The sequence below is a fragment of the Ammospiza caudacuta genome, chromosome 2 (assembly GCF_027887145.1).
Source record: "Ammospiza caudacuta isolate bAmmCau1 chromosome 2, bAmmCau1.pri, whole genome shotgun sequence".
Lineage (NCBI taxonomy): Eukaryota > Metazoa > Chordata > Aves > Passeriformes > Passerellidae > Ammospiza > Ammospiza caudacuta.
This window is the reverse complement of record NC_080594.1, coordinates 32,710,418-32,728,606: the sequence shown is the minus strand read 5'-3', so window position 1 is coordinate 32,728,606 and position 18,189 is coordinate 32,710,418. Positions and strand designations below refer to the sequence as shown.

Below are 18,189 nucleotides of genomic sequence, written 5' to 3'. Positions count from 1 at the left end.
GCCTATGTATCACAATGGCTAAGGAAAGAAATAGGGGTATTATTAAGGTGTTTGTTATTTCCTTTCCATGTATCTTTTTCAGAAATTAAGCTTGGAGGTAAAAAAAAAAGGGAAAAAAAAAAGTCTGACTTGGTCAAAATTCTGGGAATAAATTTACTGAATGGCCCTTTAATTGTTTTGACATTATCCCCAAACGAACTGATCCAACAAGTACGGCCATTTCATATGACAAAGATGGAACAAAAGGTTTAACCTGAAGTTTCCTTTTCACAAGCTCAGACTGATTATCCTTTTTGAGAGAGGTTGGTACACCTGACATGGTGACAAGGGTAATCAACAGTAATTGGATTCAGTGAGAATAAATTGGTTAATTTGGAGGAAATGAAAGAATAAACTTAAGAAAAATGAAAATTGGGAAATATTAGAGAAAAGATGAATTTGGAATTACTGTGGGGAAAAATCTGTGGTTAGAGCTTGAGGGAGGCTCTGGGGAAATCACTTCAGAGCAGTAATGAAAGGCATACACTGTAGGAACAAACGCCTGTTCTGGTGATGTGAACATATTCTCTTGCAAGACCTCCATCCAAGACCAGAAATATATTTGAGGTTTTCCAGCCTATTTTAGTAGGCTGCTCTCCTACTAATTTACTTGAATATGAAATCAAGTGGGGTTTTTTAAAGACATCAGCTATATTGAAAAGTCTGTGAATACACAGGAGCTTTTGCTAGCAACATGTATTCACTTTGTTCTTCCCCTTAAACAGACTTGCCTAATGAGCTTGGAGGAATCTACTGCTTTAGATTGGCAAGGAAAAACATAATCCTTGTGGTTTTACAGCTGGTTGTTAAAACACAAAACTTCTTGCCGCTGTGTTTTGGACAGAGTTGACAGAGCTGGCTTTTTTCAGCATTGCACATAGGCTAGGGAAGGAATATACGACAACTGCAAAATGCTTTCAAATGCCTGGGTGTCCAGTGTGGTTTCTAAAATAAAAAACAACCCCAAAGGCTTGGATAGTCTTGGATAAAGTCCTGATACCAACTTGGAATGCTCCAAATTCTCTTAAGTCACAAAGTTGAACATTCTTTCTACCCAACATATTTCTTCACCTTCAGGTGGGACAAGAACTATCAATGGGTAGATCTTGTTTTTCTGTGTCACCAAATGTTAATTTGCATAATCTGTACAGAAGGAGCACTTCCTGTTTATTGATAAAATGATAGACAGGAATGGAGAGACCTATATTTTAATTTAAAATATTATAGAGCAACTCAGTTGACTGTGTAGTCTTTAGGCTTATATTGCCTAAGGGACTGGTCTATTTTAAACACTGTTCTAATCAGTGCTTGCTTAAAATATTGAACAGTAATTCATTGAACATGTTTGTCTGTGAAAAGCTTTATATTTAGTTTAAATGTGTTTCTCTGCAATTTTTAAATGATAAAGCAGGATTATTTTCAACGTACAATGTTTTAAGTATACTAAATAATTCATTGAATGAGATTTGGCAAAAGCATGTGTAACATATAACAAAGCAGAAGTCCGTTAATTTTAGAAATTAATAGAATGAAAATATGAAGTGTTTATCCTCAGTATTATGTGGGTTATTGGTTGTCACCTAAAATAAATCTTGCCCTTACCAATTCTAAATGCAGTCTTTTTTCACTCTTCCTTTTCTTTTCATGTTCAAGTATTAGGCCCTATTTATCCAAGTCTCATTAAGCTACAGAGCCTAAGGATCACACCAATTCTTAGACAACTACACTTTTTTTCTTTATTAAAATCAGGAGCATAACCTAAGTTATTAGGATCATAGAGATGATATACTTTGCTTTAGGCACAAGAGTTCCTATCACTATTAGTAATTGTTGTAGGCGTATAATTTTACTGAATCAGACTTAAAACTCCCCTCATTTTTACTATTTTCTGTTCCAACCTGGTGTTTAAGTTCTGACAATACTGCTCTTTGCCCCGTTGCTCTTCACGAGCCCCCACTGAGAACTGTCAGTTTCTTTTAATAAAGTATTTTATAGATTTTCAGCAAGAAAAAATTGGTAAAATGGTAGTGTGCATGACAAAGGTCCAAGATAATTTCTCCTCTTTCATCAGGGAGTCGACAAAATGAGCTGCTGCAGGAGTAACCCTCCAGCTGTTATTCAAAAGACTTCACTAGCAGCTGAAGATTAAACCACTTAAACTCATTTTCTTGGTTGATGGTTTGTGTATTATCTGTTTTTTGGCATGATTTTATTTCTTTTTCTCCATTTTAGCATATGTTCTGGATTCCTTGGAGCCTTTTTTGTTTATCTCAATCGCCAAGTGGTCCTGGGCATCCGACGTCATAAAGCCCTGAGCCAGTTTCTCACCAAATAGTGAGTGCTTTTGAATATATACTCTTTAGGGACCAGATTCTTACACCCAACTAGTACTGGATAGTAGCAAATGCTTTCTGGATGACAGCAGACCTAATTCATGTGTAAGATAGTAAAAATATGAGAAATTGCTCCTGTATGAGAGAAAGGTCTCTGCAAACATCAAGAGAATTTTTCCTGCAGCGGATTTTCCTTTTGCCCATCCTCCATAGCTTCAAATAGCCTCTTGATTTGGAAGGGAGACTGCAACATTTGTAAAGAGGATAAGGCAAGCTATTAATTGGACAGAAAATATTTTTAATTAGAAAGTCAATGATCATGCTTTTTAAAATCATGCTGTTTCTGGTTTGTTTGGGATTTTTAGGATCTGTGAAAAATTCAACATTATTTATATTTCAGGAAAATTAAACACAACTGAAATCTAACTATGTTTTTAAAATATGTAATTTGGTTTTAATCAAAGTGTTGGCATAATTGTAAGGAATGTGCTCCATTCTTATCAACCAAAAGCTGAAACTGATAGTAACCAAATGGTGTGGAATGCAGCATGGAAGAGAAATGAAAAAATGAAATAAAAGTCTTGACAATAAAGTTTTAACAGGACACTTGAAGATACTGTTTTCCCCTCTCTAATAGAGTCCTAACCTCCAAAGTTCATAAATTGAACAAGATAAGAAATGGTGGCTAGCTGTAAATGTCTTCAGTCTCTTTACAGAAAAAGATCTGATACTATGAGAATTTTTGAAGTTGAGAGGCATGGAGGACTTTATTTCTTTTCCACTTGCAAGCCTGACCAGAAGAAAACCACTAAATAAACAGAAGTTCAAATTAGCTTACTTTCTTACGTGGAAGGAAAAATGTCTTTCCTCATCATGTAGCCTTACCCACAAACAGCTGCAGGGCTGTTAAATCAAGTTAATAGAGGAGTAGGGCAAAGCCTGAAAAGTGGGAATTAGTTTTCACTGATTTCTCAAAATTTTTTAGGTCCTTACACTGAATCAAATTATATTTTGTTATATTTTGTCTTCCTAAATCTCAGCCAATGCTTCCTGTAGGAAACGGTACCTTGCCAAGGGACACATGACAGGATTAGTCCAGCACAGGGGAGCAGTTTAGGCTCATGTTGTCTCAGTGCTTGTGAAGTGTCACAGTGGAGCAAGGCATTAAACTGCTGGTAACAGCACTCCAAAACAATGGATACAAATACAGAGAGCCTCACAGAAATAGCATTCCTAGTCCTGAAGTGATGGTGCTGCAAGAACTGAATGTGAGGCCACACTGTAATAACTCTCTTCCTTTACAGCCGACTGATATACCCTGCAGTTATAACCTTCTGTATAGCGTCTGTGACGTTTCCTCATGGATTTGGGCAGTTCATGGCAGGAGAGGTGAGGCTGGAAAGTGTATTATCAATTCTGTGCAGTTCTTTGGAACATTATCTCCTTATCCTCCGCCCCAATAACCTTGTGTCAGGGAAAAGGGAAGAACAGTATGGGAGGAGTTTGTACTGAGGAGGCACTATATGATCTCTGCTACCTCCTTCATAGAAAACTTGAAAAAGGTCCACTCTTCTTAGCAAATAATAAGAAATATGTTACCCTATGTGTAAAAGTAATTATCCCCTCTTCTAAGCAAATAATAAGGAAAATCTTACCCTTTGTGTAAAAGTAATTATCTCTTCACCTGTATGAGTAAAGTTCTGTCTCTCTTCCTGAAGATTAGAAATGTGAATTAAGTCTCATAGTCGTGAATTCCCATGGTAAAAATCTCCTCCACTTCCTTGTAATAGAGATAGAATATTTACTTCATCTAATGTCATGACTCATACCTGGTTTTTTTGCTGTTTAGTTGATGCCACGGGAAGCCATCAGCACTCTCTTTGATAACTATACCTGGATCAAACACTCTGGGGACACCCAGATCCTAGGGAAATCTGCTGCCTGGATCCATCCTAAAGTCAGCGTCTTTGTCACCATCCTGCTCTTCTTCCTCGTGAAGGTAGGAAGCCCAGCTCACCACAACCCTTCTCCACTCAGACTGAATGCTCTTCCCTTTTGTAAAGCAGTTTGTGAAGTGCCAATGAGGAGATGCTGGGTATTGAATGAAGCACTACAGCTGCAATGGATTCCTGCATCTTCTGATGTGATGTTCATCCACCTTGAATGACCAAAATTATTAGGGAAGAGTTTCCTTTTAAAAGTAGCCTTTTATGCTCCCTAGGTCATCCTCCTCATGCATCCTGCTGAATGACCTTTGGTGTCCACTGTGTAGTAGCTGGTAGGGAAAACTAAATCAGGAAAGATTTCTCAAGTTCCACAAAAATAAATACTTGACTAACTAAAAAGCCCTCAGATAATTTATGTTTGATCTAAATGAAGTCTGATACAGTCTATTTGATATTTCTGACTTCAGATATGGGACAAATAGAAATATGCAAGTGCAATCTACAGCTGTGTGAGGCTCAAGGATTTCTTAGCAGTCCATCAAAACTTGATGGAGAAGTGCAGCTGGAAACAGTTTTGCTCACTTCCCAGAAAGCAACAGCAGATTAAAAATTTTGAGCTGTGGAAGTTGGTCTGTTCAGCTTCTGAAAGGATCAGCTGTGTAATTGACATGGGACAGAGAAAAAAAAAAAGACATTTGAAAGAAGAAAACATCATATTCCAATGTGCAAAATAAAAGCAGCAAGAAGGAGGTTTTCCTAAGATGAAAGATAGATAGATAGATAGATAGATAGATTTTAAAATATCATAGAATAGGTGCTAATTCTTTTATTATTTACTTATTGCAAAGGCACAGAAGAGCTGAGGCCACCTTGCAATGTCAGTTGAAAATTTTGGTAGATCAAGAGCAGCTATCAATGACTGATTGACACAACTGTTTCCACCTAAAGTAAAACACTCTATCAATTTCTGACAGGTAGTTAAGGGTTCTCCTTCTGTGATAATTCTTATTACAGTGTACCAAGCAGAAAAGGTCTTGTTTACTTGAAGAAAAGAGGAGAGGAGGAGTGGACTACGGGGTGTGTTGGTCCTGAGTCCATCAGTTTGCCTTTGGCGGAGCTGTACCCTGAGTCACTAGATTCATTGGCATTGTCCTGCTAACTAAAGGCTTTCTCTACTCACTAGATAACTGCTCTTGATTTTCTTCTGGATAAATTCAGTATTGGGATAGACCACATAAACAAGAAACTGCTATTTTGACTCTGGGCAAAGGCCTGGCCTGATTCTCCACTGCAGTATAATCAGTTCTCAGCTGTATTTGGCCAGGTTTGGTACTACAAAGACAGAGTTCAGTTAGCAGTACTACAGCTCAGCAGCTTTCTGGTCTCTGTAGCCAGGCTGGGCACAGAGTGGGGCAGCAGGAAATGCTACTGCTGCTCAGTAACAACTGCACCCTCTGCCTCTGTTCTAGTTCTGCATGGCTGTTATTGCCACTACGATGCCAATCCCCTGTGGAGGCTTCATGCCTGTTTTCGTATTAGGTGAGTTGCAATTTTGTTTTGCAGCATATTCATCTGACAGGGAGAGAGAATAGGAGAGACACTGCCTACACACCCAGCAGGGTTCAGCTGGCATATGAGGAGTCATCACTTGATGTCTATGACAACCTGATTAGAAGTCCATGGACCAGCCTCTGGATCTCTGCTTTTGTCATTAGTTCAATCCCCTGAAACCAAATGCCAAATAGGTAGTCCCTACCCTTTTACATAAGGAAGGCCACACTTGGGGTCACATGTTGAGCCACGGCCTTCTAATCTCTATGCCTCTTCACTTATATCCTGTAATGAATAGTAGCTGCTCCTTTCACCCTTGAAAGCCAGCCAGAAGAGATAACCTCAAAACTAGTACCCACAATGTAATCTAACTCCTTTCTTCTGACTGAAATGTGATAACATAAAAAGTTTATTGACTTTTAACTGGTTTTAATTCCAATAACAACAACAAAAAATCACAATAATGTGATGCTGATATTTAGAAAGAGAGGCTATGTTAGACCGAGCTATACAAGCTCATGATGTTCAGCATTCAGTACCCACAACTCTCAAATGAAATAGGGTGCTCTAAGGACCTCTGAGTTCTGGCAGGCAGCAACTGAACATGAGGCAGTAACCATGCCCTTGCAGTGATGAAGGCTAACCAACATCAGGGCTGTATTAGGAAAAGACCTAGACAGCAATGCAAAGAAATTGTTTCTATGCATTCAGCATTTTGGATACAATTCTGGAACACTGTGCTGTTTTGTGTCCACCAGACCAAGAGATCCTTGCAGACTTTTAACCTGTCTGAACAAGACATGGGTGACTCCATGTAACTTTGAAATCAGCCCTTTTATGTGCAGGGGTCAGAACAAGACTTCCTGAAGTCCCTTCCCACAAAAACTCTTCTGTCAGCTGGGATTCTAATGCTTAGACATTCACAGCATGAGAGTCTAAAGGGCCTCAAATATGATCTGGACTGACATTGTACGCAGCCTGAAAATATGTCCTCCAGCCTGGGAATCACAGCTACTGCTGTGCCTGGTGTGCCCAAGTGAATGAACGAGTGGTCAGCTGTATTTAACAATCTTAGTACCCTTTTTTCCTCTTTTAGTCTAACTTCTGTATTTTATAACTGAGAACTACTCTTTAGTTTTCAGTGTCATTTTAATGTAAGCTTTGGCTTCGTTTCTGTTAGAAAATATCCAAGTGATTGCACAGCACAGACTGGATGTTCCTTAAATGTTAACTCCATAACTGTCAGTGATATTTTTCAGGAGCTGCATTTGGACGTCTCATTGGGGAAATCATGGCATCACTTTTTCCCAACGGGATCCTCTTTGACGACATTCTCTACCAAATCTTACCTGGAGGGTATGCTGTCATTGGTGAGCCTCCACACCTTCCTTTTTCCTCACCTGCTCCCACTGCTGTAATTTTCCTGGTTGACATGACACGCTGCTTCTATATGACAGTCTTCTTCTCTCCCTATTCCTTCACCTACCTGGGAAAGGTGCAGCAGCTCTGACAGGAGCGGTGAGCCACACTGTCTCCACTGCTGTCATCTGCTTCGAGCTGACGGGTCAGATCTCTCACATCCTGCCCATGATGGTGGCTGTCATCCTTGCCAACATGGTGGCCCAGAGTTTGCAGCCCAGCCTCTATGATAGCATCATCCAGGTGAAGAAGTTGCCCTACCTGCCAGACCTGGGCTGGAATCACATAAGGTATAGTAGCAAAACAGGCAAGAAAATAAAGCAGGGGAGGGTTAAAACCACAGGGGAATAAAAGGTCTAGTAAGGGTCTAGTACTACAAAGGAATTAAGAAGGCACAATAGGTCTGCAGTAAGAAAAAAACAAGTGTTGGAGTAGAATTAGGTTTCATACACAAAAATAGAGAAAAGTCCTCTTATTTTTTTAACTGAAACCACAAGTTTGAATGACCTGCAATGTAACTGAATTTGTATTAATATTTCCAAGTTGCTTCATCTTAAAAATTTAAAATTCAGGAGTCTCATTTATCTAAATTCAGTGGAGTTTGGTTATTTTTCCCCAGCAAATGAGCAAATGTTTGAAATACTTTATTTGGATATTTTGCTTGAAGCAAAACTCAGTTATTCCTATAAACATCTTCCCCTGTCTAGTATATATCATACACATGGGTATGTATAAAAAAACCATCTATACATATATGTATACATGTGTGTATTTCATGGTGAGGGGTAACGGAGTGAAATACAACTGTAATGGAAATCCAGTTAATCTGTATTTATCCTCTTGGAAAGTCCTCTGGTTACTCTCACAGAAGATCATTTGGCAGCTGTATTTTAAACACTTTTTTTAAAAGTAGTAATTTGGGTATTTCTTTAGAGAATTTATGTGCTTGGCATTTTAATATGCTAACTCTTCCTCTTATTCTCCCCAAATTCACAGCAAATACAATATCTTTGTTGAGGATATTATGGTCCAAGATGTGAAATTTGTTTCCTCCAACTGTAAATACCGAGACTTGCAAGAGGTACTCCAGAGCACCACAGTGAAATCTTTGCCTTTGGTGGACTCGCCAGGTAGGCAATGTGGAGAGACTGGTCCTTCCTGAAGACTGTTTCAGCTTGAAGAAACTAGCTTTCAAATTATATGGTGTGAAGCAGGCAGGGTGACCTACCACATTAAAAAAAATCCTAAAAATCTCCCACTGTGGATGATGTATAGCAGACAGCTGTTCAGCTGGCCAGACAGGGAAGCTGGAGTGTGGGCAGTGAAGCAGATCCAGCACGTAAGGGAGGTGTGTGGGAAGTCTGTAGAGGGAACTGTGACAACAGGGCCCTCCTGGGATCCTGCATGAGCCAAGAGCATGCGTGGGGTGGCACAGCTCAGGACAGCAAGGCCCCTTCCCACAGTCCCACAGCCTAGGAGCCACCACAGGGCAGTCAGTGACTCTGGTACAGATCTAGGCAGTACAAGCCTGAGCACCTGGAAGAGGCTGGAAGGAGGAAGGGCTGATGTGTGGAAGGGCACCTTCAAACCACCTGGAGGTGGTTTAATGGCTTCCCTGCTCTGTTTTGTGCAGAGTCCATGATCCTGCTGGGGTCCGTGGAGCGGTCGGAGCTGCAGGCTCTCCTCCAGGCCCACATCAGCCCAGAGCGGCGGCGGCTCCTCAACAGAGAAAGGCAGCAGAAGCTGAACGAGGCGCCCTACAATGGACCCTGGGCAAACCTGCCCAAGCTGAAGCACGAATCTTTTGCTTATGTCGATGAGGATGAGGATACAGAGGAGAGGGGAGAGGTGAGGGAGGGAAGTGGACAGACTGCAACACAGAGACTGCTTGAAAGCAGTTAGGCATTTGGGGAGGCTGAGAAATAAATGGCACAAGGTGGACTTTATTTTCTCTCCTTTCTGTAACAGCTGCCTCGGCCTCCAAGTCCCACTCCCAGTTACCCAGAGGAGCCAAATGGCCCAACAAGTCCTCTTAAACAAATGCCTGAAACCTTGGAGCCCCAGCAGCACCCAGGTATGGTAACTTCTGTCATGGCTCAACCACATCCTGGCCAGCTTGGGGAAGCTGTGTGTACCTGCCTGTGTGAGGGGCTGGCTTCCCAGAGACTGAGGAGGAGCTTTCTCTGCTGTTCCTGAAGGACACTTTGTTAGTGCACCCAAGCATCAGTGTAATGTACCTGGTGATACCTTCTTTTGTGATTGCTCAGGCAGCACGGAATAATTAGGCCCACTAAGGATGGATTCTATCTGTCTCCCCACTCCATTCTTTGCAATAACAACTCCTTGGACATTTTCTGTAGAGTCTGAATAGAATGGTCCCATCTTTGGCTCCTTCACCACATGAGTGAATCTCCCTGGAGAAAGCAGCCTGAGAGCTAAACATGTTTTGCACTAAGTTTTTGAGCAGCTTAGGCTGTTGCTCAGCCATCTCCAAAACTGAAAGTCTCCTCCCTTGGACACACATCTCTTTGGTTCAGCTGCATCAATGTGATGGACAAACATTGATATATTGTGCTCTTCTGTGTCACACCCCAGCTGTGTATTAGCTTTGCTTTCAAGACTGTACTTATAGCTCATTGCCGATTTATTTTTCATGTGTGATGCAGGATGGTGGGTTGTTTTTATCCTTTATGCATCCTGAAATATGCAGAGTGAGTAAGCACAGAGATGTAGCCCAGTCTTAAGAATGAGTACAGAGGATAAGGCTTTAGCTCATGCTTTTAGGCACCCAAGTGTTACATGTAATAGAGCATATAGCACATTCTGGTTCATTAACACCCCTCATGTGTGACTAAACCTTTAAGGCATAGAAAAATCCACTTCATGTTTCCAGAGCAGGGAAGTGTTGGGGTAGCCATCCACCTATCCTACCAAAGTACAAAAAGAACCACATATGAAAACAAGGACAGTGTGTGAAACATTTTACGTGAAGCTAGAACTGGGTGACCCAAGAATGACAAAGGAAGTGGAACGGGAATGAATTCATGAGACCTTGCTTCTCTTTTTTTAGTTTGGCTCACAGCTATCACTGTTTCTGACTAAACTTCCTCCACAGCCTTGCTCACAACAGCACCAGGCCCTGTATCTTCCTCTTTGCTTACTCTTTGGCTGGGAGTATAATTCTGGTCTTTTCTATTCCCATTATTCCACTTCTGGCAGAACGCATGGACTCCTCACCCCTTGGCACCCACTGTCACATCCAGTTTGTTGAAATGTTTTGTTGCATGGTAATATTCATTCTGGAATGTCCCAGACACCATCTTTCAAACTGAATGCCAGATTGTGACCAGCCCAGCTCTATCATGTCCCTCATACATAGCATTTCCCAGCCTGCCTTGGCTAAGAGGATTCATTAGGTGTGGGGCTTTGTATTTTTGTCTCTCATTTGTCCTTCTCTCTTATCCACATGTTTGTTCTCATCCTTCAGGCAGTTTCAGGAGTCTGAGGAAACTGATCCAGCAGCTCTTGTGCCATTGCAGCCGTCCACATGAAACAGAGAGCACCATCCAGGTTAGGGCTACACAGAGCCTGGTAGTACCCTGAAGAGGGAAGGGAATGCAGTGGAACTAGAAACTACTACTTGAGACATTCAGCATTTGGCTAAAGCATGGACACAGTTATGATCCTGAACTCTGACAGCATCAGTGGGGAGCTCACCCAAGGAGAAAGGGTGTGATTACTGTAAAGGAGTGTGCATCTTCCTGAAGAGTCACCTGTGCTCAGGTCTCAGGCTACCATCATGATTGAGTTTGGGCATCTTTTCTCAGTGATAAAAATTAATGATATTTTGGCTAACATGCAATAAAATTCAGTTCTATTCCATTTGGCAAACAGTTTTGGACAGATGGAGAAAAATGAAAAAAAAAAGCTTTTGGCTCTTGCCATGTTAAACTTGCCCTTGGTTATCTGACACATCTGCACAGGGTTTGGGTATAACAGATAAGAGCTTATGGGAGACGCATCCACTCCAGGACAGTGGTTGGACCCTATGTGGGATATCCTGAGAGTATCTAAATCAGTATTAGGTGGCCATATTTAGGCACCTGAATTGCTCCAGCAGAACTCCATGGTGAATTGTCATTGGCAAGGGAAGCACAGCAAGGGCAGAGCACACCATATAATGGATGAGTATAAAGAAAATCTAAGCACTTGGAAAATCTAATACACCATTTGGAACAAAAATGGGACCACATGGGGTGAGGAGGCTGTGCAGATTTTCCCTTTCTGTACTCTGTAAAACTGTGGGTTCTTTGGCTGTCCTGAACAGTGTTTTCTCCTACAGGAGCCAGTGGAAGTCATTGAGACAATGACACCAGAAGAGGTAAGATGAGGTGCAGAAACAGAGTGAGGTTATGTGAGTGCTCCTTGTACCCATTTCCTATCACTTGCAATACTCCAGGAACCTCAGTGACTGGCAGATAAAGTCATAGCCAAAGTAAATTTCTGCTTGGAGTGGCACAGTGGGCAAGTCTCACCCATAAGAGAAGAGATTGGCTAGATATGCTGGTAAGACTTTGACTAATCTGATCTAGCTTTGAAGTCAGCCCTGTTGGAGCAGGGTTTTGGACTAGAGGGCTCCACAGGTGCCCCCTCATCTAAATCCTTGTGGGCCCACATTGTTCCTTCATTTCTTACGCAATGGATCAATCATCTTGCAACAACAAGGGGAAGATGTACTCAGAAAGGAAAGCTAAAGATGTTCACCCCCTCTTTAAGAAGGAAAAAACAAAACCCCATCTTCTCAGAAAATCTCTGAATTGCCCTGTTTCCACAGGGACTTGACATCTGGCAAGAAAGGGACAGAGGGGTGAGATATAATGGACAAGATGAATGCTGTACATACGAAGGAAGAAGCATTAACAGGAGGGGACTGGTTTGGGTACACAAGACAGCAATGCTGCAGGTAGCTGTGAGAGTGACTCCCCTTCTTTCCTGTGTCAGATAGATGCCTGGGAACAGGAGGAGCTGGGCAAGAACGTGTGCTTTGACAGCTGCCGCATAGATCCCTCCCCTTTCCAGCTGGTGGAGAGAACCTCCCTGCACAAGGTGAGTGCAGATGTCTCCCTGAGGCATACATCACTTTTCTCCACTCATTCCAAGTCCAGTCTATGACTTATTTCTTCTCCTTGTCTTCACCTACAACTACTATCACTACCCACTTTCACATCGAGCTACAGAAGTGAGCTTGTTCCTGTAATCTCCTGTGTGTATCTCCAATCTCCTGCAAAATGAAAGCCTTTGTGATAAGAAGTCTGAGTCCATTTATTAAAAAAGCTTTTGGACAAAAAAAAAGTCTGCTACATTAACAGCAGCATTGTGTGCCTTGCTGCTGGGGCATTCCACTGAGATTGACAGTCTGCCCTGTCAGTGTGCAGCACTGGAATGAGCACTCCTGGATTTCTCAGGGTGTTTCTCAGAGGGCCTTCAGAAACCCTCTACTCATCTGCCTGTGTCACAGGCTCTTCATGGAACTGAAGCACAAGGAAAGAGGAAGCTGGATCATGCAGTACCTAGAATCAGCATAGGATGACTGGGGAGTAAAGCAATCATTGTATGTCGAGAGGAAGGTAGGACTGGGCATTCATTCAGTGGAAAGCAGTCTACTGAAGCAAAAGTGCATAGTGCATGCTTTTATCAATATTTAATGTGACTAGTCAGCATAAACCTTGTACTAAATTAATGAATTACTGTTAAGATCTCAGCCTTGAGCAAAACAAGAATAAGCTAGCATATAGTTCAGATGAGTTTTCTGAAGGGGTAGGTGAAGTAACCTGAAAACCATTAGCATGTATCTTTGAGAATATACGCTTACAAAAAAATATACTTGAAGGCTCATCATGGGGAAAGTTTCATACCTGTCATACAAAAGAGCAAGTGAGAAACTCTGAAATAACAGACAAATCAACTTAACTTGGATGCACAAAAAAACCCCAAAAACTACCCAGGAATAAATAATAAATAATCAAACTATGTGAAATATGCACAGTTAGAGCTAAATGTGAGACTACTGACAATGAAAAGAATACCACAATTTATCATGACCGAGCTATATTTAACCACGTTTTCTTTTCTTTGGTTTTCTTTTACTTTAGAGTAAAATGTCTTATTCTTGAGAAATCAGATTTTTCCTAGTTTACACTTGAACATGACATTCAGTTTCTCATATGATGCTAAAGAAAAGGTCAAACACTAGCTGTGACAGAATGATTTCATGGTAAAGGCCACAGGTAAAGTCCAGCTAGAGCTCAGCTTCAAGAACCTGGAGGTTGGAAATGTACCAGAGATGAGGACTGAGAATGTGGAAAGTTTTAGAAACCCTGATCTGTGAATAATAGTAAAATAATGGGGTATATTTAGGCTGAAGAAAAGAAGACTGATAACAGTGTGATATCTGTCCTTTCAAGGAGACTTTGTAAGAGAAAGAGAATAACTTGTTTTCAGTGTTCTCACTGCACTGGATAAGCAGCAACAAGCTTAAGCTTCCACCGAAAATATTCTGGGACAGGAAAAAAAGAAATCCTCCATTGATAAGGAAAGCACTGCAATAAATAACCTAAGCTGCTTTTGACTTTACATATTACTATATGGTAGTTCAGTTTCCAGCACCAGATCGAAACAGGATCTGCATAGGTCTCCAAATGCACAACACAGGGTGTTGTATGTGAATCTCCACCAGCTGCAGGACTAGAATGACCTTGAGAATGTGCTCTCCATCATCAGCATAGTCCCAACTACAGCTGCACAGCAGAAGGAGCAAAGAGCAGCATTTGGCAGAAACAAAAGGGCAAGAAGGGAAGGCATAATTTCTCACTGGGATAACTGCAGTCTTGTGTCTTTGTGACTGCCATTTCTAAATCCTGAGTCCCAGCTCTAGCATCAAGTTCTGTGTTGCCCATTTCCAAAGCCTCTGAGATGGTCTTTTGTGGTTTTGCTCCTAGACACACACATTGTTCTCACTGCTGGGCCTCAGCCATGCCTACGTAACCAGCATGGGGAAGCTGAGGGGAGTGCTGGCTTTGGAAGAGGTGAGTACACATCCTCTGCCATCCTCCTAAATAACTGCAAGTGTCCTGTGGATCACTGCAGTAAGTCACAGGTGCTGTAGGCTCCAGCTGGGAATATATATAACTGCAAGTGCTACATTTCCAGTCCAGTGTTGAATTCTGAGTCTGCTCTTTGGAAGCCACGTAAAGGAATGGATGACTGCATTTCAGAGGAGGCAGCAGGTGCTGTTTACAGGGATGCTAACAGGTTCATCTTTTGCATGAGTGCAGGCTTAATAGCCACTCTTAACTGAGTGGCTATTACTGTTTCTGAAAGAGGTATGGAATTTGTTGTTTACCATGGAATTTTTCATGACATCACCAGTGTAAAAGATGATCTCCACAGGCCCCAGAGGCAGAGCTGTGACTCTATTTGTGATCCCTTTACCCCGGGGAGTAGATGAACTTCTGCTGGGTAGGGCTGGGCTGGCCTCCCTTTCAACGTTTTTTATTTCTGAAGTGTTTCTCTTTTTTCAGCTCCAGAAGGCAATAGAGGGTTCCACCCGCTCTGGGGTCCGTCTCCGACCTCCCCTTGCCAGTTTCCGTGACATCAGCCGGACTTCCAGCACCGCCAAGGCCGGGCAGGGCACGCAGGCGTGGGGCCGGGAGGACACCGGCACGGTGGCAGCAGAGGAGGCAGCAAACCTGGGCACCGAGAGCCCTCTGCCCCCCTGCTCACACTCCCCCCAGCCCTCACACTCACAGGAAGAGGGGGAAGTCCCCAGCTCCGCTTATGCCACGGATACGGAGTTGGAAGACATGGAGCTGACAGGGCGAGTTGCTGAAAACATCTCAGACATCCTCAAGGACATAAACCTACGTACCACTGACCTGGATGAAGATGAAGATGAGGATGAGGATGTTCCCCTATAGCTGGTGTGAGGGTAGCAGTCCATCACACTCTTCAGTGAGCCAGTCTTCTTGCGTTTGCTCCTCCAGGAGAAGCTTTTGGATGTTCTTTGCAATCCCCACAGAGGAACGATTCAGCTGGGAGGAGGGACATCAGACTGACCCTTTCTTCTGACGCTTTCCCTCTGGGCAGGCTGTTGGGCTGCTGGACTACTGGGGCATGTGCAGGTGTCAGATGTGGACTGCAAGGAGCCTGAGTGCAGGCAGAGCCCACTGTAACAGGACATGGATACTGCTGACACAGCCAGGATGCCCTGGGTCAATCTGCCATGTGGAAAGGGGAGGAGGATCAGCTCTCACTCACCACTGGTGCCATCCTTCCAGCCACACCAGGCCTGCATGCAGCAGTGTATCACAGCCAGACCTCCAGCCTAGAAGCATACTGCTGCTTCTGACTGCCACCCTGTCCACGCTGCTGCAGCTCCTTTTCACTGGCTCTTATCTTGCACCCCCCCAAACATTCCCATGTAGAACATTTTTATTCTTTCTCAATTTTTACTCTGGGATTTTCCTGGATGGGGATGCAGTTAGGAGCTTCTCCTCTGTCCTATGGCTGAGCCATGCCCTAAAAACAGATGGGAGAAAAGTATTTGGTGTATGTCTCATGTCTTGAATTCAGCCAAGGCTTAAGAAAACACTGGAAGGGAAAAAAGCATCTTTGTTTTCCCATCATCTCTGAAATTTTAAAACAGAATGGGAAAATCTTAAGTGAGGGCATCCTCTGTGCTGGGGGAAGAGGAGTAAAACAGCATGTATGTACCTATATTTCAAAAAAATGTTTGTCTCTCTGAATCACTGTTCACAATTTTCCACAGTTATAGTCTTAAAATATAAGAACTCAAGAAAAAAAAAAGTAATTATGGAGTGTTAGCAGGCTGCCAAGAAATACAGCAGAGGGAAGACACATTTTCTACACTTTGAAAACAAGTTTCTTTCTGAAAACTCCTGCTCTCTTTTCCTGGTAATTCTACCCTGCCTACTTTCCACATATTTCTGCATACCTCAGATCTGAGAATTCCAGCTCTCACTTTTGCCAGCTTGTCTCTGTTGTGACTAACAGCAGAGACCTCAACCCTTGTCTGCAGCATCCCTCCCTATTCCAGTTCTAAATCTGGAGCAGATCTGCGTCTTGCAAAAAGACGTCTTGTCAGTTCGTGTCATGCATGCAAAACCTTGGCATCCAAAGGTAAGGTGCTGCTTGTTTAATTCACTGCTCTTGTGAGGTTTTCTCAGTAAACAGGCAAAACCAAATTCTGTGTATTCTGCAGCTTCTTCTAACAGTCTACATCGTTTTCTACCATATTTTTGGTGTCTCATACCACTCAGATGCAGCCTCAAGCAGTCTATTAGATGTGTTTCCACTTATCAGCAACAGAGAAGAAATCCAGGCTCTGAAAATACGTTCTTGGGGGTAATCTCATATCCCTTCTTGATATTAGTAAAGCATTATCTAACTTAGACTGACCAGTTCTACTTTAACACGTGATTTTCCATAAGCCATCTCAGGAGCAAGTGAAAAATACCATTACTTCTAACACAGTCACCAAAGGAAAATTCCCTCCTGGCTTTAATTCCAAGGATTGACCTTGCACCAATTGCTCTCTGATGATGATTATGGGTGGGAGAGTCTGTGACAAGCTTACAGTAAAAGGAAATCTTCCCTGCTAGTCTCTTGCAGAGAGAGAAATTTATTCCTGCTGTCTGGAGTTCAGAGCCCACCAGGTCTGTTCTGTTTCAGGCGCAAGATCACCCTTGATGAGCTAACTGGGGACAGCCTTTCCTGCCTTAATGATGTGCTCCAGGAGCCAGCCAGTCCTTGTGAGGAGACAGTGGTGATCTGAGGGCAAGGCCCTTGCATACAACAGCTGCTTGGCTCCACCAGAAGGGCACCTTTGTGTCTGCCAGGCACCAGCACGTCCTCCCCACTACCTTTGTGTCACCTTCTGCTGCCTGCAGGGAAGAGGCAAAACAACTGCTGCTTTGTTTTTTTCCTCAGGGAATTGTGATAGTCCCTTATATAAGCAGAGGAGAAAGGACATTCCTTTTACAAAAGTATAAATATTCAGTGAGTGACAACACCGAGACCAAATGTGGTCTGAGGGTGCAGGCACACCCAAGAAGGATGAGTTTCTCCAAGTCATCCCCAGCCTTACTGTGCAGGCTTATATTTTACAGCTTAAGCACAGGCTTCCACTGAGACAGATGAGACAAGGAGAAACTTTGAGGCTGGAGTCAGCACACCTCCTCCCCCTCCTCTCTCCTGCATGCAGAGATATGCTCTGCTCCAGTCCCACACTTCTCCTACAGTGTGTTACAGAAGAACTGGGATGTGACTGGCTGAGAAAGCAGATGGGAGTCTAAATCAAAGCCAGCGAGTGTGTGAGTCATGACAGACAGATTGTGAGCTGGGGGAGATGAAGCTGGAACAAAAAATTATGCACATGGAGAGCCTGGGGAGTGAAACACTGGCTAACCTGGAAAGCTTCCTGAGGCTCACCCCTTGAGATTGCAGGAAAACACACGTGTGCCCACACATGCACACACAGGTACCTCTCCACTCCTGTTGCCTTGAGCTGTCCCTGGGTTACTGTGAGGAGCAGGATTGCTCTCTGGGGGGAGCTGAAAGGTGGCTGTGTCTGCTGTTCTTTGTGGACACTACTCAAGATCCATTCCAGGTATTGCCTCCACCCATGGAACAGAAGCAGCATCCATCCGCACCCTTTTCTCACCTTTACTCATACATGAAAATGTGTAAGAAGCCAGGATGGGACAAAAAACACTCTGTGAAGATGGTTTGCAAAGGCTGAAGTTGTTTCCATTTCCATCCTATCAATAAAATCTTCACTGAGCTGATGCCAAGTACATTAATAGGTGCAAAATGTGCAGTAA

The 18,189-nt window shown here is 42.8% G+C and overlaps 1 protein-coding gene across 1 annotated transcript in view; it reads left to right on the top strand.

Annotated features, from left to right (window-relative positions):
* CLCN1 (chloride voltage-gated channel 1) overlaps window positions 1–17,188 on the top strand; it is a 57,351-nt gene extending 40,163 nt beyond the window's left edge. The window contains exons 11-25 of the mRNA XM_058825559.1: window positions 2,272–2,373; window positions 3,677–3,761; window positions 4,222–4,371; window positions 5,788–5,857; window positions 7,129–7,239; window positions 7,365–7,578; window positions 8,285–8,418; window positions 8,922–9,136; window positions 9,257–9,362; window positions 10,776–10,858; window positions 11,631–11,669; window positions 12,290–12,394; window positions 14,287–14,373; window positions 14,869–16,486; window positions 17,039–17,188. Coding sequence (XP_058681542.1) covers window positions 2,272–2,373; window positions 3,677–3,761; window positions 4,222–4,371; window positions 5,788–5,857; window positions 7,129–7,239; window positions 7,365–7,578; window positions 8,285–8,418; window positions 8,922–9,136; window positions 9,257–9,362; window positions 10,776–10,858; window positions 11,631–11,669; window positions 12,290–12,394; window positions 14,287–14,373; window positions 14,869–15,264 — 1,897 coding nt within the window. The 3' untranslated portion in view covers window positions 15,265–16,486; window positions 17,039–17,188. The remainder of the gene's footprint in view (window positions 1–2,271; window positions 2,374–3,676; window positions 3,762–4,221; window positions 4,372–5,787; window positions 5,858–7,128; window positions 7,240–7,364; window positions 7,579–8,284; window positions 8,419–8,921; window positions 9,137–9,256; window positions 9,363–10,775; window positions 10,859–11,630; window positions 11,670–12,289; window positions 12,395–14,286; window positions 14,374–14,868; window positions 16,487–17,038) is intronic.
* The last annotated feature ends 1,001 nt before the right edge of the window (window positions 17,189–18,189 follow it).